This window comes from Argentina anserina, chromosome 6 (genome assembly GCF_933775445.1).
Source record: "Argentina anserina chromosome 6, drPotAnse1.1, whole genome shotgun sequence".
Taxonomy (NCBI): Eukaryota; Viridiplantae; Streptophyta; class Magnoliopsida; order Rosales; family Rosaceae; genus Argentina; species Argentina anserina.
Window position 1 is genome coordinate 11,450,221 of NC_065877.1, and position 19,004 is coordinate 11,469,224.

A 19,004-nucleotide genomic window follows, 5' to 3' on the forward strand; every position below is an offset into this window, starting at 1 on the left:
TATCTCTGTGCCAATAATCGTAACAGTGTCGTTCACTTTCAGAGTTTAAGGATGTGCTCTTTAGATCGGGACTGATAATCGTAGCAGAGTGCCGTTCATTTTCGGAGTTAAGGGATGTGCAGCACTCTAGAACGGGACCGATGATAATTGTAAAGTTCATCTTCGTTGGTTTTGATGTAATATTTCTTACTTGGTCCCAAGTTTTGACCCGAACCCATGTTTTAACGGGTCAAGTCAATCTGCCCCGGACGGATCACATATAAAATGCCCCTAACACCAGGGAGAAAGAAACGACCAAATTTTCGAAATAGGGTTTAGGAGGGAACCTTTCAGTCTCAATCCGTCAGATTGCAGGATCTGTACCAATGAAGATGGATCCCTTCAATTCCATTTCAGCTTCCGAATCCTCCTCCTTGCTACAGTAACCTTCATTTTCATTTCGCTACATAAATTCTGGTACGTGCTCCTACAACACTTCTTTGCTTTCACTCAGATTCTTAACGCATTGTGATTGATGATATCATTTATCTAAAATCCACACCCCATCATTTAGATTGCAGCAATAAAAATAAACGATAAGCATGATAGTGTGATTCAATTTTAATGGAAACCATGAGTGAGGTATTGGATAGTAGAAATGATGAGGTTGACATGTTCAGCAATCTTCCCAAGGAGATCCTTCATCACATTCTCTCTCGTCTTTCGATTCGCAACCTGGTTCGCTTCGGCTGTGTCCAAACCATGCAAGGAACTCACTCTGTCTACTCCATCAGTGATTATATGTAGATTTGGATCATTTCATCTGGAAGAGATGACGTGTGAGCTTCGGCTGAAGCTGGTGAATGCATTGGATAGGTTCTTGCTCAGCCGCGGGGATAATAAGATGCAAGAGTTTTATCTTGATTGGCAGGGTCATTATGAGGACGAGCTGGAGGAACCATGCTTTTGTATCAATGAGAGTTTCCGAATGATCACCTGGATCAAGAATGCGCTGAGGTGTAATGTCGAAAAGCTTAGTTGATATTGCAGATGAGGGTTTTTTCAAGTGGATTTCATGTTCGTGCAAGATCCTTAAGAAATTAACTCTTGCAAGAACTAAGGGGATATATATTATCACCATTGAGAGCTTTTCTTTGGATTATTTCTTGAGAAAATTAAGAATAAACCCAATATTAGAGGCACCCTTTTAAACTAAACTCACACCCATTTGTTTTTTTAAATCTACACCCAAATTGAATATTCCAACCTTCTATTTCTATAATTAACATTTTTATTTTTCTTAGTTTCACTTTTTTACCTTTTAGGTTGAAAAAGAAAATCATCTCTATAAAAGTAGCTACAACTAATAATCAATTTTCATTTCCTTAAATTTATCCTCGTTTTATGTTATGATATGAATACACACACACACATATGCTCATTACATAACTATTTCATTCCTAATACAAAATTACAATACTTACTCAACGAGGCCAATTGTTACTTCTCGTCTATATCTCCTAATGATAGTTAAAGAAAGATACATAGAGAAAAGAAAAATTTTGAATTCAAAGATATACTAAAGTGTTCCTCATTGCAAGGTATTCATTTTTTTCTTAAATTATTTTTGCCGTCCTTGTAGGTATATGTTCTTCATTTAATATATCTCTACACCAAGACATCAATCTAAAACGTAATCTCTTGATAAGATATTTAAAAACATATACAATTCAAGTATTTTACTTATACTCATATGTTATGTAATTTACCAAACTCCTAGAGATTAGGTATTTTATCAAACATCTTCTATTACGTAGATTTTTTAGAAAAGTATGGTGGAGTCATACAATCCTCTATGTTAGGTATGTTATTAGTATATATTTTACAAACTAATAAATTACCTATGATGTAGAATAATTTTGAATTCAAGAGAGAAATATTTAAGAAATTTCACTAAAATAGCAATCAACTTATTTAAATTTAGAAAATACACCAAAATTGCATGATTGTAGCGATATCAGTAATAAGACTAATAGAAATGTAGAAAATTAGGAACCTATAATTAAGATGTTAATAAAACGAGCTATAATTAGGGAATTCTAAAAGATTAATTTTTGTTAAAAATAGGTAAATTAGCGTGAGTAATTATATGTACTTATTCTTTATTCCAATGGCAATTTCTGTAATTTTAATAGAAAAAATGTATTATTATTAATCCTACATGATGACCTAATTAATATGTTTTGCTGAATTTTATAGGTGGGTCTAACTTAAAATGTGTCTACAAAATTGGGTGTAGAACGAAATACCCCTTATTTCTTTTACATTCATAATGACTTGTTAGACACCTGCCATATTAACATTTCTGGTGAGAAGCTTGAAGAAATACATATTGACTGCTGTTATTCACCTAGAAGTGGTGTGGTGAACATTATTGCTCCAAAAGTCAAATCTTTGTGGCTGGAAGGTTTATAAATAACCGGAATCTAGGTGACTTAAATTGTTTAAAAGAAGCCTCTATTCTTATGGAGCCTATAGAAGATGAGTTTGACAAAGTATATGAGGTTCTTTCCAGTATGTGCAGTGTGGAAGTTCTTGTTCTAAATGAAGCTATCATCATGGTAAAGTGAACCAACACTCCTGTCACCATGTATTAAGTTGACTTGTTCATGTTTCTTACAATCTTGCTGTGTTGTTTTTAAATGCGGTTATAGATAGATAATGGTTTCCCGGTCTAGAAAAAGTGTCCAGGTTTATGTTTAATGTATTGTGGAACGGAACAAAGTAAATTGAGAAACTTGATAAGGTGTGCCCTTATAACATCGCAGGCTGCTTACAGGGAAGAATGCATACAACCTCAATTAGTTGAACTTTGGCGTTTGCGAATAGATATTGATAACTTTACTGATGATATAGTCCCGGCAGTTGTCTCTCTCTTAAGAGGAACACCAAATTTGTGCACCTTATACATATCTTATGAACCAGCTTCACTTGACTCTAACGCTAATGTAAGTTAAGCTCTCTTTCTCATGCTCTTTAGATGACACACTTTTCCTTTTCTATAGTTAACACTGACTTCTGTGCTGCTTCTTCGTTACAGACATCTAGGTTTGATATGAAGTATTGGAAGAAGCAAAACCTTGATTTTATTTCTCAGGTTGAGGACGTTACTTTAGAGCTCAGTGCTGGGTCTAATGGAATTGAGTTTGCAAGGTACGTACTTAAGCATGGGAAGAGCCTGGAGAAAATGGTGATTAGGTATTAACCTGTGGATCTAGTGTAAAGAGGAAGTTAAAAAAAAGTTGCAAGATCTCCAATGCTTCGGTCACTTTTCAGAAATATAAACCAGTTTTTTGATATTATGCTGAGACGGAAGTGTAGGTGTTGATTAATGTTTCAAACCTTTTTTGAACCAGTGTAATGGTATTCTCTCATTGTTCACCGGCCATCGTGTGCTGCTGGCTAGCAGTGTTCGTTTTGCCTTGCGCTTTATTCGAAGTTATCTGATATGGTCGATGTTAATGACATAGAAAGAGTAACCACATAACTTGCTTTTCGATTCGATGTGTTGCAGAAGGACAATGATAATGATGCTGATGCTAATGACTCCAAAATGACTGATCCCGACTCTGTTCCTGTTGTGGTACCAACTATTGTGAAATTATGGAATAATTTCAAGGAGAAGAAAAATAAATTACTATCAAGTCCTACTAAGAATAATTAATATTCTGAGAGTTTGAAGCTCACCCATGTGGCTAATAGCCTTGCTTCCAAATCTTCTCCATCAAAAGTCAAGTTGCAGCCTAAAGTTCCTATGCAAGATGCTTCTAATGTAGGTGAACCTAGTGGCACAAAATCGGGAAAATTGCTCTAAAAAGTGAAGAAAGATTCATCATCCAAAAAACAAACTCATGTCTTTAAGAAGTTTTCCTTTGAGTGTGTGAGTTTTGGTAGTTTGGGTAGTGGATTTGATGCTAATTTTTGGCACTTACCTCTTGAGGAGTTTTATGTAGAAACTGGTAAGGATTCTTCTCTTGTTGTGGATTCTGACTCCTTTGCCGAAGATGTTTTTGCTGAAAATGACAAATTGAATTGTGATGATAATGTCTTCTCCTTGCTGAAAAAGCTGGTTTCACTGATTATAGAGTGGTTGAAGCTAGAGGTTTTTCTGGTGGACGTTGGCTAGTGTGGAATAAAAACAAAGTGCATAATTATTTTGTTGACGATAATTTTTCAGTCTATTTTAGTGTTTTTTCAACTCCCTGGTAAACCTAAATGGATGCTTACAGTGATTTATGCTATTCTTAATCATACCTCTCGAGCTTCTCTTTGGGTTTATTTGGATCAACTTATTGTTATTCATGATGTTCCTTGGATTCTGAAAGGTGATTTCAATGAGCTTATTTCATGTGCTGATAAAAGTAGTGGCTCTCTGACACGTAGATTTGGTGGCTTGAGAGATTTAATCAATAGAAATGTTGTGATGGATATGGGGTTCATTAGTTCTTGTTTTACTTGGAGTAACAATAGAATTAAAGAAAGACTTGACAAAGCTTTTTGTAATGTGTTTTGGAGAGCTGTTTTTAGTGAAGCCTTTGTTCAAAATCTTCCTAAAACTAGATTTGATCACTGTCCCATTTTGTTGCAGTTGAGTTCTAATAATTTTTTCAACCGTGCTGCTTGTCCTTTTCGGTTTCAAGCTATGTGGTTTTCCTATGAAAGCTATGTTGAGTTTATTTCTTCAACTTGGAATAACTTGTCTGGTGATTTCCATTCCAAGATGTGTTCTCTTTCAGCTGCTATGAGGAAATGGAATAAAGATGTCTTTGGTCATTTGTTCCAAAAAAAGAAGAAATTGCTTGCTAGAATTGGTGGAATCCAAAAGGGTTGTGAAAGATTAAGTAACCATTTTCTTGTTAATCTTGAAGCTGAGCTTATCCATGAGTATGAGCAAATTTTGAATCAGGAGAATATGTTCTGGAGGCAGAAGTCCATGAATTGCTGGTTACAGGGTGGGGACAGAAACATAAATTTTTTCATATTACTACTGTCGTTAGACAAAGAAGGAACAAAATTAAGGGTTTATTTAATAGCAATGGAATCTGGACCACTGTTGCTTCTTCCATGAAAAATATTGCTATTGATTTTTTCACTGATATTTTCTCTATGAATTCTCTTGATGATAACAAGTTCATTATTGTGAACCTTTTTCCTGAGCTTTAGCAGGAAGATCAGAATAAACTTTCTAATCATATTTCTCTATTGGCTGTGAAAGACGCTCTTTTCTCTATTGGTCATCTTAAGGCCCCTGATTATGATGGTTTTCCTGCAAGCTTTTATTAGCATCATTGGCAGTTGTATTCTGGTGATATTTACTCCATTGTTTGCAATGCTTTCATTTATGGTTGCATCCCTTATGGTCTTAATCATACCATTATCTCTCTAATTCCAAAAGTTGATGGTCCTCAACACATGGTTATTTTCAGGCCAATTAGTCTATGTTCTACCATCTATAAGGTCATCTCTAAACTCATTGTGACAAAGCTGAGATCTCTTATGATGAAGCTTATAAGTCCTAACCAGGTTAGTTATGTCCCTGGAAGACACATTTCAGATAATGTTATGATAGCTCATGAAATGTTGTTCAAGTTCAAGAAGTTTAATGGAATTATGGGTTTCTTAGCTTGGAATGTGGACTTATCTAAAGCTTATGATAGACTTAGTTGGAGTTTTATTGAGCATGTGCTTTGTGAAATTAAGCTTCCCTATATGCTAATCAAATTGATCATGAGCTGTGTTTCCTCTACTAGTTTTTAAAATCTGTTTTAATGGTCAACTCACTGGCTCTTTTAAGGCTCAAAGAGGAATTAGGTAGTGGGATCCTCTCTCTCCCTACCTTTTTGTGTTGTGCATGAAGAAGTTATCTCACCTAATTAAGTCTGCTGTTGATTCTGGGAGTTGGAAAACTATTAAAACTTCTCAATCTGGGCCGAGAATTTCTCATCTCTTTTTTACAGATGATTTGATGTTGTTTGTTGAGGCTTCCTCTATACAAACTTCTGTTTTAAAGAGCATTCTTTATACATTATGCTCTTTGTCTGGCCATGTTGTTAGTTATGAAAAATCTCTTATATTTTGCTCTCCCAACACTGATAGAAGGTTTGCTAATGATATTAGTAGGACTTGTGGCTCCCCCTTGACTGCTGATTTAGGAAAGTATCTTGGTATGCCTTTAGTTCATTCTCGAATCAACAAACATACTTATGATGGTTTGTTTGATAAAAGCTCAAGGTAGATTAGCTAGTTGGGAAAGTAAGACTCTTAGCCTTGCTGGTAAACTCACTTTGATCCAATCTGTTACTTCTGCCATCCCAATTTATGTTATGCAGACTACTAGATTTCCCATCAATTTTTGTGAGAAGATGGATAAGTTAAATCGAGATTTCCTATGGGGGACACTGAGGCTAAGAAGAAGGTTCACTTAGTCAATTGGGATGTTGGTTGTTAACCTAAGTCCATTGGGGGCCTTAGTATTAAGAAAACTTCTGAGATGAATCAAGCCATGTTGGCTAAGGTCAGTTGGAGATTTCTGCAAAAGGATGTTGGTCGGTGGGCTAATATGTTTCAAGAGAAATATTTAAAGGATATGGACATCACTGATCATGATTTTAGTGCTCCTTCTGATTGCTCTTCAGTTTGGAGAAGTATTTCTCATGGTGCCCATTTATTTAGGAAAAATCTTAAGTTGAGAGTGGGGAATGGTAAAAAGATTAATTTCTGGCATGATGTGTGGGTTGGTTCTCTACCTCTTATTGATTGTGCTCTTTCTTATGCTCCTATTGATCATAATGCCCTGGTTTGTGATTTCTGGTGTGATTATGGGTCGAATATTTAGCTTTTAAACTCTATGTTGCCTTCTTATGTTGTTCTTCAAATTGTTAATGTGCCAACTGGTTTTTGTTATGATGTTGTTGACCGACTTATTTGGGGGCCTACCTCTAATAACAGTTTCTTTATCAAGTCTGCTTACAACTCTCTTTTTGAGATAAATGGTACTCAAAACCCTCTGTGAAGATTTGTTTGGAAGGTGAGTTGTCCTCCCAAGCCGAAAACTTTTCTTTGGTCTGTGATTCACAAGAAAATTCTAACTAATGTTCAAAGAGCTAGAAGAAGGTTTACTACAAGTGCTACTTGTCATATTTGTAACTCTGCAGATGAAAGTCTCCTTCACCTCTTTAGAGACTGTTACAGATATAAGCCTATTTAGAATGATATGAGTCCTCCTGTTTCAATTGCTAATTCCTTTTTTTCTTGATTGGAATAGCTGGTTGGCGGCTTAGCTTCACTGCCATTTGAAAGTCTAGAATAACATTCAGTGATGCAATATTTTTGCCTTTGTTTGCTGGTTTATATGGAGGTGGAGAAACCAGTGTGTTTTTGATACCTCATTTATCATGCATGTTTACACTGCTAAAATCATCTGGGATTATGCTGAAGAGTGGAGTTGCTCTCTAAGCAAGGCTAAAGTGAGTTCTTTTTATAGTTATACTATGCTTTCATGGGCTAGGCCTCATGCTGGTTGGTATAAGTTGAATATTGATGGCACTAGAACTTCTAACTCAGGAAAAATTGGTGTTTGAGGGGTGATTAGAGATCAGCATGGGCATTGGATCATGGTTTTCAAATGAACTTGGGGATTGGGGAGATTTTAGATGTTGAGGCTTGTGGCTTATTTTTTTGTGTAAAACTCATTGTCAAGCATTACAATAGAAATGTTGAAATTGAGTGTGACTCTACCATTCTTATCCAACTTATGCAAATGGATAACACTTCTATGTATCCTCTTGGGTCACTGCTTGTTAGTTGTGCTTCTATGATTTCCAAACTACAGAACGTGAAACTCTCTCATATTTTTAGAGTGTAACATGGTTGCTGATGCCTTAGCCAAAAAGAGTATTTCTCATAAGTTGGAATTGATTGAGTTTGCTGATCCTCTGCACATGATGCGCATGCTTTCTTGAACGATCTAACCAGTGTTAATAGATGTAGGCGCACATGAGCTTGTTTTAATATTTAGTCTCTATATTTTTTGTTTCTGGACCTTTTTAAGTCTCTAACAAAAAAAAAATGATGTCAAACTTCTCGAAAGGTTTTAGTCATTGAAATCTCATTAATCCATTGTGGGCCGTCAAATCCACTATGGACCCGATATCGCCAGTTACCAAAACAGCGCAAATACGGGAGCATTTGAACTCCCTCAACCACCCTCAATTAAAAGTGAAAATCCTAGTGCTCTGCATCGCGAGGGAAAATGGGATTCCCTCAGATTCCAGAATCTAGGGCTATGAAGATGGGGCGCATCCACCTTGGGTAATCTTCAATTCTGTTGAATTCGGTACGTACTAGTATCACCTCCTCACTTGTCTTCGTTTTTGGTTAGGTTTTGAAATGAATTGTGAATTGTGAATTTTGAAGGTGGAAGAAGATTGTAGCTAGGTTGCAATTGAAAGGTTTTAGTAAATTGAGTTTAGCATCATGGCCCGGCAGGGTAAGAAAAGGGCTATTGCCGGAGGTTGTAGTGAGAGTAAGAGCATCATAGACAGACTTAGTGACCTTCCGGATCAGGTTGCCCATCACATTCTTTCGTTCCTTACTGTGACGGACTTGGTTCGAGCGTGTTGTGTGTCCAAAAGGTGTAGAGAGCTTTCTCTGTCGGCGCCGTCTTTGAATTTTGATGAGATTCCTGTCGGTTGTAGATCGACATGTTATAATAGGCTGCAGTTGATGACTTATTTGGAGAGGTTCTTGTTTCATCGTGGGGATAATAAGGTGAATTCGTTTCGTGTGAACTGGGAGAGGCACTATATGGATGAAGATGAAACTGTGTGCATATGTGCGAGTGAGCATTATCGACTCATTACGTGGATCAACAGTGCAGTGAGGTGTAATGTTGAAGAGCTTGACCTTAAGATGGTTTTGTATGATCCTGAGGAGGCGTTTTTTCCGTCTAGTGTCTTTCTCTGTGGGACTTTGAAGTCCCTAGTGGTGGACATGAATTTCACTATTCTTAGAACACCCTCGTTTGGTTTTTCTTCAAATCTCAAGAAGTTGCAGTTAAAAGAGGTTGTGATAGAGGATGAGCAGTTCTTCAAATGGATCTCGGTTTCCTGCAAGGTCATTCAGGAATTACATCTTCATGAAATTCGTGGAATTCGAACTATCAGCATTGAAAGCTCATCTTTGAGAAAATTCAAGTTTTTTGATGCATTCAACACCTACCATCTTAGCATATCGGGAGACAACCTTGAAAGCATAAATATAGGCTGGTATGTTGGATTACTCAACAGTTCTCTAAATATTTGTGCCCCAAATCTTAAGAGTTTGTGTTGGCACGGGCAGTTGATGAATCACCTATCTCTTGGAAGGTTCAGATGTTTGAGAACTGCTGTGCTTAATCTACGTCCTGAGGCAAATGAAGCAGACAAAATGTATGAGATTCTTTGCAGTTTAGGCAAGGTTATAGCTCTTTCCCTAGGTGAAGCAATCATCAAGGTAAAGAGAAAGCAGAACCTTTTAAGCTGATTTTGTTTTGTATTCTTTACTTTTCTTATGTTTATCTGGCATCAACTAGATTTTTTTTTGAAGTTAATCTGTAGTACGGCAACGTAAATGTTAGTTTATTTACATTTCTTATATTTTGGTGTTGTTGTATTATTGACTGCGTTTAACTATTTAAGTTGCATGGATAATCGTCACACCAACAACAATGTTTATTTATTCTTTTGCTCAGTTTAGTTGAAAATTAAAAAGTCAATTGACAAATAACATTTCAGGCTCCATTCAGTAAAGGATCCATGCGAGCTCCAATATCTGATATTCACTGGTTGAGTATGGATATTGGTCGCATGACTGATGAGTTGATTCCGGCAATAGTTTCTCTCTTCAGAGGGTTGCCTAATATCTTTATTCTTTCTGTACAATGTAAACCGCCTCTAAATGAACTTCATGCTAATGTAAGTCTTTCTTTCTCCCTCTCTCTCTCTCTCTCTCATTATAAACTTTGACTCGTGTAAAATTTGCACCTGACTTTCTTGTCATCATTTCCCTTTCCAGACATCTGGCTTTGATGTGGAATATTGGAAGCTGCAAAATCTTGCCGTTATTGATCATCTGATGATGGTCACATTAGACCTCTGCAATGACTCCAATGTAATTGATTTTGCCAGGTACATTCTTGAGTGCGCTCCGAATCTGCTGGAAATGGTTGTTATATATCCACCCCAGGATTCAGACACAGTCGTGAAGAAGTTAAAGGAAAGCAGAATGGTATCTGGTGCAAAAGTTGTCTATCGTGAAAAACAGATATGAGGATAAAGAACTCCTCCGACACTCTTCAAAAGTTATCTGTCACAACAATGAAAATTTAGCATCGCTGTTGAACAGATCCATGTTGCGTGTAAATTAGATATGCTATTTCTGTATGTTAATGGGCAATGTACCATGCGTACTGCTATATTTTCTGAATTTAAGTTCATGTACTCAGACCACTGGTTGCACATTTGATGAGGCCTTAGTTATCTTGAACATTGAAAATCATCTGTTCCATGTGTACTGCTATCTTTTCTTTTCTGCAAGTAAAATACTTAGTTTTGTAAAAGAGTAGCACAACGGAGCACTACACTCGCTATGTCAAGATTTTCGGGTCAGGCTATATTTGACGGGTCACAAATTTGGCCTATAAATAGCGATTTAAATAGGTGGAGCGCCAGACACACCCAAATTCAGAAGATTAGGGTTCTATGCGCTCTGCTTCGATCGGGTGCCGCCATATATCAAATTCCAGAGGGAGAGAGAAGCTTGCTAGCTGGGTAGGATGAATCTCTCGGTTACATGAACGGTACGCATTATTAAGATCACTTCTTGTCTTTCATTTCGGTTCAGTGTTGAAATTTGATGTAAGCTATTTTAGTTATCTAAAACACAGTAGAATTGTAGTGAAGGTACAATAGACTCATCTAATTGCTGAAACCGGATGGGTTGAAATATAAATATCAAAATCAAACTTATGTTGCAGAAGGGAAAAGATACAGTTAGTTAATATGGCAATGAGCCAAAGGCGTAAGTTGGGGGATGTTGCAAGTTGTGGTGACGATGAGAGTGGGATAGACAGATTAAGCGTTCTTCCGGATCATGTCGCACATCACATTCTTTCGTTCCTGGCTATTCCGGACATTTGTCGTGTTTGTTGTGCGTCCAAAAGGTGTGGGTAACTTTGTATGTCTGCTCCGTCGTTGAACTTTGATGAGTTTCCCTCGGAGATTACATCCGCCTGTTCTGGGCGGCTGATTTTGCTTTCTTATTTGGAGAGGTTCTTGTTTCATCGTGGGCATAATAAGATACAGTCGTTTCGTGTGCGTTGGGAAGGTCATGCTATTGACGAGAATGTGACACCGTGCATGTTTGATGATGAGCATTATCGATTGAACACGTGGATCCAAAATGCAGTACGGTGTAATGTTGAAGTGCTTGATCTTAGGACTACTCTGAATAATAATGAGGTGGTGTATTTGCCATCTTGCGTGTTTCTCTGTTCACCTTTGAGGTCTCTGGCGGTGGACATGACACCTATGGTCCTCAGAACTCCATCTTTTGCTTTTTCCTCCAATCTCAAGTTCCTGAAGCTGGAAAAGGTTTATATAGAAGGTGATGATTTTTTCAAATGGATCTCACATTCCTGCAAGTGCATTGAGGATTTACATCTTAGATACCTGGTTGGGATAGAACAGGTCACTATTTTTCGGTCATCTTTGAAAAGATTTAGTTTCGCTCGTGGCCCTCTGGATCAAGTGAACCATATTGATATCTCAAGTGAGAAACTTGTGGACTTTGATCTTTGCTGGACATTTGACTCACCTAGCAACAAATCCTTAAATATTGATGCCCCAAATCTTAAACGTATTAAATGGATTGGGAATTTGATGAAATACCCAAGCCTTGGAATATTAGAATGCTTAGAGAGAGCTATAGTTTTTCTGCAACCTGAAGTAGATGACTTGGACAAGTTACATGAAGTTCTTTGGAGTCTACGCAGGGCTCCAGCTCTTTTTCTGAATGATGTGGTCATTAAGGTAAACCAATTGAGACCTTTGAACTGTTATATATATATATATATTTGCAAAAGTTATGACTTTAAAATTGCATTACTTTTTCTATATCTAATACGTAATTTTTGGACTAAATACAAGTCAAAAGTTTTGATTTACAAACAAAACTTAAATATAAGAAGGAAAGGAAAGTTAAAAACATTTTTGACAACATTGCAGGCTTCATTGAGGAATGGATCTGCACCTGCTTCATTGTACGATACTTCTTGTTTGTGCATTTCCAGTATTGAAAGCTTTGTTGATGAGCTGGTCCCGGCGTTTGTCAGTTTTTAAAGAAGAACACCTAATTTGAGTGTGTTATACATAGATTCTAGTCCACCACAGAACCCACAATCTAATGTAAGTTGAAGGCTTTCCTCTCATTATCCATTAACCTCAGGAGTTTATTTATCATGCTTTTGAGATGATAATTTTGAGATTACAAAGATGTACTTTAATTCACATTGATTTCGTTTGTTTGTTTTTTTTTTTTGGGTTAGAATTGTTCAACTAATTTGCGCGTTGACCTTTTTACTCGTTCAGACATCTGGGTTTAATATGGATTACTGGAAGCTGCAAGACCTTGCTTTTGCAAATCAACTGGAGCATGTTACTATAAATCCTTGCTGTGGTTCTAATGCAGTTGAGTTGACAAAGTTTTTGCTCAAGTATGCTCCAAAGATGCTTAAAATGGATGTGGTCTGTTTGCCCGAAGATCTGAAGGGAGTTAGAAAGAAATTAAAAAAATCCCAAGATGGTTTCCAATGCTGTACTTGTTATCAAGAACAACTGAAAAAAAGGCACTAATAGACCCTTTTATTGTCATTTGATCAATGTTTTCATTTTCTGTTTAGAGCTTTATTTATGTTGTAATATGAATGTTGTTTGATCCATAGGCAATTATGTGGTCTCTGCTTTTCACGACTGATATTCCTTCTGCGTTTAGTACTAGTGCACAAGATGATTTTTACAACTGATTTTTTAAGCACTGGTTCTGCACTTGCAAAGGCAAGTCTGCATTAATCGATTTATCGGGGCAACTAGATAAATGGTTCTGCACTTGCAATGCTATTATTTCCATGTCGTAGATCTTGGTTGAAATTGTGCATTCTGCCAAATATAATTATCAGTCGTCGGGATCGGGGTTCAAAATAAAGCTTAACCATTGCTTAGCTTCTAACTTCAACCAACTTCAAGGTAAGATATCTTGATCCCATTATGGCTGTCTATATCCGTTGGCTATTGTTTCAGTATATTCATTTTCATCTGTAGATAATATATTGCTTATCAATCAAGTACTGCACGACGGTCTGGCACTATGAAAATACGCATCTATTAAAGCATAGTTTTAATTGTTCTGGAAAAAAAAATTCTTTAGAATGACATTTTAGAACTGGATCTCTGTGTATTTCAATACTTTTATTTAAAATTACTGCAGTATCAGGTGAAGTTAAGATCAAAATGTGTTGAAACCATGAAAAAAAGAAAACAAGAGTATGGTTTTTAATAGGACCCGAAAGCATGAAAAAGAATCGAAAATGGAATAGCATTGCTGCATGAAAGTATCCGAAGTCATTTCAATGACAACACAGCAGTTTATCATTATCAATCTCACAACCATTTACATACGGTTTGGCTTTAATAGACACAAAGCTGGGTGTAGTTGAATAACTGCATAAGGTGGTTATTTAGAGATATGAATGGTTACTTAGAGATATAAATGGATTGTTTATATATTTCTTATTCTGAATTATCTGTTTATTTTATAAGTTATTATTATATCATTCCTTCAGTCCCTATCCAGAGTGAAGCTTCACTCTGAAATTTCAGAGTGAAGTTCCAATTTTAGCACACTTTTCGGTCAAATTTTTTCACCATAAGCAATTCAATATTTATGTATGTTATTCAAAATCATCTCTACAAAGTTTCATCCAATTTGACAATGGTTTGAGATTTCAAAATTGAGATTTACACGAACGGTTCACGTTGAACAGTTTTAATACATTCATTGATTTAATCTAATTTCAATACCTTAAAGATGTCCGAATTATGTGAAATTTTGTAGAGATGATCTTGAATAGCATACCTAAATATTGAATCGCTTATGGTGAAAATATTTGATCGAAAAGAGTGTCAAAATTGGAACTTCACTCTGGATAGGGACTAATCATTCTTTATTTTATGAGTACTAAACTACTAATCTTTTTTAATCTTTCAAGGTTAAAATGGTACATTTTTTTAGAATTGGCTAGCAATCCATCTTCTGGTTATTAGAGTATAGATAAGAGACTTTTGCCAAGGTGTCTGTATAACTACAATAAAGTTTATTGTTATCAATCTCAGAATCATTTACATATTGTGTGTCTTTTTTTGTTTCTTTGACTATATTTTTTGGCTCTAATATGCATGTGAGTGATTCCAGCTGCAGATAATTGATGCCCTTTGGCAACAACGTGCAGGTTAACCAACTGGAAAAGAGATCGTGTGTGGGAAGTAGTTATTCCAGAAAATGTGGAGAAAAATTGTTGAATTCTTTTAGTTTTTATTTATTTATTTATGAAGTGACTATTTTATCCTTCATGAATATTTCATTTCAAAAGATTTTTTAATATTTCAGGGATATATTGGTAAAAATTTCTGTCACCAAAACAAACTTAGTTTGCTTTATTAATAGTCATTACACACATGCGGGTATGTGTAGGAGTTTTTTTTATTTTTTATTTTTATTTTTCATTTTGGTGGAGGAAAAATAAAATGTGAGATTGTAGGTAGTTATGAGGAAGTTATTCCCGAGTTTTTCAATATTTTCTTTTAAATTATAATTATTTTGTTATTTACCGTTATAATATTTATATATTAAAAACTGTTTTAAACTGTCATATAGTTTAAAATTATTTATGTAATTTCAAGTCGTGTTTTAGTTGACAAAGTGGATCCGGATGATTATAGTATAGATTAATAGTAAGATTAGACAACTAATTGGTCCCAAGTTTTGACCCGAACCCATGATTTAACGGGTCAAGTGATTCTGCCCCGGATGGATCACATATATAAAGTTATAAACTCCCCCAATCTAAAAGAACGAAAGAAAGAGACTCCCAAATTTCGAATATTAGGGCTCACTAGGCTCCTGGAGGGAACCTTTTGCTTCATCAAATTGCAGCGTCTGCACCAACGAAGATGGAGCTCGTCAATACCATTTCGGCTTGCGAGTCCTCGTTGTTGCTTAACTAATCTCCAATTTTCACTTTCGTTCGTGAATCGTGGTATGTAGTCGCATCACTGCTACTCCTGCTCCTTATCCAAATAATCTAATCTGAATGCATATGATTGATGTCATCTGTAATGTGAAACCCAATCCCATTCTTTGTAGTTTAATTTGCAGTAAAAATTGATAAGCGAGATAGTGTGGTTCAATTTGAATGGCAAACAAGCGTGAGTTAGTGGATAGTAGAAATGGTGAGGTTGACAGGTTCAGCTCTCTCCCGAGGAGATCCTTCATCCCATTCTCTCTCGTCTTTCGATTCGCGACCTGGTTCGCTTCGGCTGTGTGTCCAAACCATGCAATGAACTCACTCTGTCCACTCCGTCAGTGAGCTTTTGTAGATTTGGATTAATTGATGTGGACGTGATGACGTGTGAGCTTCGGCTGAAGCTGGTGAATGCATTGGATAGATTCTTGCTCAGTCGCGGGGATAATAAGATGCAAGATTTTGATCTTAATTGGCAGGGTCATTATGAGGACGAGCTGGAGGAACCGTGCTTTTGTGTCAATGAGAGTTTCCGAATGATCACCTGGATCAAGAATGCACTGATGTGTAATGTTGAAAATCTTAGTGTTAATATGACATTTTATGAGGGGGAAACTCTACAATTTCCGTCTTGTGTCTTTAGTTGTGCATCATTGAGGTCTCTAAGGTTGGAAATGACATTTGCTGCTGTTAAGGCACCCTCCTTTTCGTTCTCCTCTAATCTTGAGACCTTGGAATTGGCCGAAGTTGATATAGCAGACGAGGGTTTTTTCAAGTGGATTTCATGTTCATGAAACATCCTTATGAAATTAATTCTTGCAAGAATCAATGGTATAGATAATATTACCATCGAGAGCTTGTCTTTGGAATACTTTTTTTTTTTATATTCATTACGACTTGCTGGAAAACTGTCATCTAAACATTTCTGGTGAGAAGCTTGAAAAGATAGATATTAGCTGCCGTCATTCACCTGGAAGGCTACTGTTGAACATTATTGCTCCAAATGTTAAATCTTTGACTGACTTAACTTGTTTACAAGAAGCCTATATTCTTATGGAGCCTAAAGTAGATGAGTTTGACAAAGTATATGAGGTTCTTTCCAGGTTGTGCAGTGCGGAAGTTCTTGTTCTAAATGAAGCTACCATCAAGGTAAAATGAACCAGAATTCCTGTGGCTGTGTATTAAGTGGACTTGTTCAATGTTTCTTACAGTTTCACCGTTGTTTTTAAATGTGGTTATACATAAACACGGTCTCGAATAAGTGTTCATGTTAATGTTTCAATTTATGTGGAACAGAACGAATGTAAATTGACAAACATAATAAAGGCGTGCCTTTATAACATTGCAGGCTGCTTACAGGGAAGAACACGTGCAAGCTCAATCAGATGATATTTGTTGTTTACGAATAAATATTGGTAGCTTTACTGATGATCTAGTTCCAGCAGTAGTCTCGCTCTTAAGAGGAACACCAAATTTGTGCACGTTATATGTGTGTTATACACCAAGTTCACTTGACCTTAAAACTGATGTATGTTAAGCTTTCTTTCTCATGCTCTTTGGATGATGCACTTTTCCTTTTCTATAGTTAATACTGACTTGTGTTGCCTTCCTTTTCACAGGCATCTGGGTTTGATATGAAGTATTGGAAGAAACAAAACCTTGATTTTATTTCTCAGATTGAGGATGTTACTTTAGAGCTCAGTGCTGGGTCTAATGGAATTGAGTTTGCAAGGTATGTACTGAAGCATGCGACGAGCCTGGAGACAATGGTCATAAGGTATTTAACTGGTGGATCTAGTCTTAAGAGGAAATTAAAAAAAAATTGCATGATCACCAATGCCACGGTTACTTTTGAGAAATACGAAAGATCAGTTGACCTATGGGTATGGTAGTGTTTTTTTTCCTTATTCTTGATCACAATTATCTGATATGGATGATCTTCATGAGATAGACAGGATAACCACATAACTTGCTTTCCTACTCACTAGTCACTTATGTTTTGTTATAAAATCCTAATCAGCAAGGATTGCTCTGTCAGTAGTTACAAGTGGCCATGCTGTTGTGCACATTTTGTTTCTCCCATCATTTCAGGTAGAACCTTGTGTATGGATCACTAGATCAGACAAATTTTTGTTTGAACAATTTAGTTTACCTGCCATAGGGATAAAGCCAATTTCAGTCCATTTAGCATCCATTTTAAGTGTAACTTTTTAAAACTAGTCTGAGCATGGGGACAGTGTTGATTGTTGAAGTATTTTTGTCCTAAAAAAGCTAATTTAATTTAATTTTAATTTCTTTTTTAAGTTTCTTTTTATCCAGTATGTGTCTAGTTCTAATTCTTAAACAGGATGTCGATGAATATAAGACGCAGGAGGGTCTTAGGAAAAGTGTTGGTACAATGCTGTTGCATTATCTAGCAAAATAGTTTGTGTAACTTATATGTTTCTCCTGTCTTGCTTGAGCATCAACTTTGAAAGTTCACTATCAGGCACTTTCCAAAGATCGCTGTCATACCATTGAAAGTTTAACATTGATGACAGTCATTTTGCGTATTTATTAGATTTGTTACTTTTAGATATTAACCAGCAATGCTCCATCTATACTGTTATATCCTCCGGACTGGTTGCACATCCAAGTAGGCCTTTAGTTTTTTTTAGCAGAGTTGGCCTCACAAAGAACATGAGTGAAAGAGATTGCTTCAAAAGTAGCCGCAGGGTTCTTGATGTCGTTGATGAATGAGCCTCCAGGGGATTCTGAGATTTGTAGTGGCACATCTACATGACTAGCGATGAGTCTCCTTTAATGCAAACTCTGGTGAAATGAAGCTAAGGTGTGTATTCACACAATTAGTTACTAGAGACTGAGTCTCCTTTGTATTCACACAATTAGTTACTAGAGACTGAGTCTCCTTTGATGCAAACTTTGGTGAACTGAATCTCCTCTGCTTTTAGCAGGCTGTCCCTAAAAACTATTGCTGGTAATGGGAACATTTGCTTTCCTAATCTTTCTAGCACAAGTAACAATGGGACATCCGTCAAGCAAAACCAATAACAGTATATGCACCTCGCTTTCCTAAATACGACATTATTTCGTTTCTATTAGATCTGTCAACACAAAGTAGTAAGGTAAACACAACTTTTTTTTTTAATACGAAAGCTAAACACAACATTTACCACCGTTACTGATTGCTCAAAAAGGAGTGTCTCGAACGGGGCGGTCTGACCCAACCCATACTTAAACGGGTCAAGTAAATTTAGCCCATCAATCAACCAAAAGCCGCTATTCGGATTTAAATTTCACCCCCAAATTCTCAAGATTAGGGTTCTACGCGCTCTGCTTCAGCCACGGTGCCACCATTGATCAGAGTCCAGAGGAAAAGGGAAGCTTGCTCGCTGGGTAAGACGAAGCTCTCGGTTACGTGAATGGTACGCAGTTTCAAGATGTGATCTGGTCTTTTTCTTTTTATTCAGTGTTGACTCTTGGAATGAAATGTAGGATACTCTAGTTATGATCAATGTTTAGCTGTTAGAAATTTGTAGCGAGATTACAGTAGACTGATTTAGTTTCGGAATCTTGAAATATAAATTGAATCAAACACTTTGTTGCAGAAGGGAAAATATACAGTTGGTTA

General features: G+C 36.4%; 1 protein-coding gene and 3 pseudogenes across 2 annotated transcripts; all 4 read left to right on the forward strand.

The window, feature by feature from the left end:
- Positions 1-612: 612 nt before the first annotated feature.
- LOC126796873 (uncharacterized) lies at positions 613-6,874 on the forward strand (annotated as a pseudogene).
- A 1,316-nt stretch (positions 6,875-8,190) lies between these two features.
- Positions 8,191-10,565, forward strand: LOC126798615 (F-box/LRR-repeat protein At5g02910-like). Of its 2 annotated transcripts, none has more exons than XM_050525624.1 (4): positions 8,191-8,374; positions 8,455-9,531; positions 9,813-9,992; positions 10,093-10,565. In XM_050525624.1, the coding sequence occupies exons 2-4, from the start codon at positions 8,515-8,517 to the stop codon at positions 10,345-10,347; spliced, it is 1,452 nt and encodes a 483-aa protein (XP_050381581.1). In that variant the 5' UTR covers positions 8,191-8,374; positions 8,455-8,514; the 3' UTR covers positions 10,348-10,565. The 2 variants fall into 2 exon arrangements, with proteins under 2 accessions (XP_050381581.1, XP_050381582.1); XM_050525625.1 differs by having other exon boundaries at positions 8,192-8,349; positions 8,420-9,531.
- A 204-nt stretch (positions 10,566-10,769) lies between these two features.
- LOC126798614 (putative F-box/FBD/LRR-repeat protein At1g78760) lies at positions 10,770-13,050 on the forward strand (annotated as a pseudogene).
- A 2,203-nt stretch (positions 13,051-15,253) lies between these two features.
- On the forward strand, positions 15,254-18,432 carry LOC126798617 (uncharacterized; annotated as a pseudogene).
- Positions 18,433-19,004: the final 572 nt, after the last annotated feature.

Bases quoted from the DNA above. Each gene is read 5' to 3' on its own strand.
- LOC126798615 (XM_050525624.1), top strand. From the start codon at position 8,515: ATGGCCCGGCAGGGTAAGAAAAGGGCTATTGCCGGAGGTTGTAGTGAG. The intron at 9,532-9,812 runs GTAAAGAGAAAG...ATAACATTTCAG, and splicing joins TAGGTGAAGCAATCATCAAG to GCTCCATTCAGTAAAGGATC. The intron at 9,993-10,092 runs GTAAGTCTTTCT...TTCCCTTTCCAG, and splicing joins TAAATGAACTTCATGCTAAT to ACATCTGGCTTTGATGTGGA.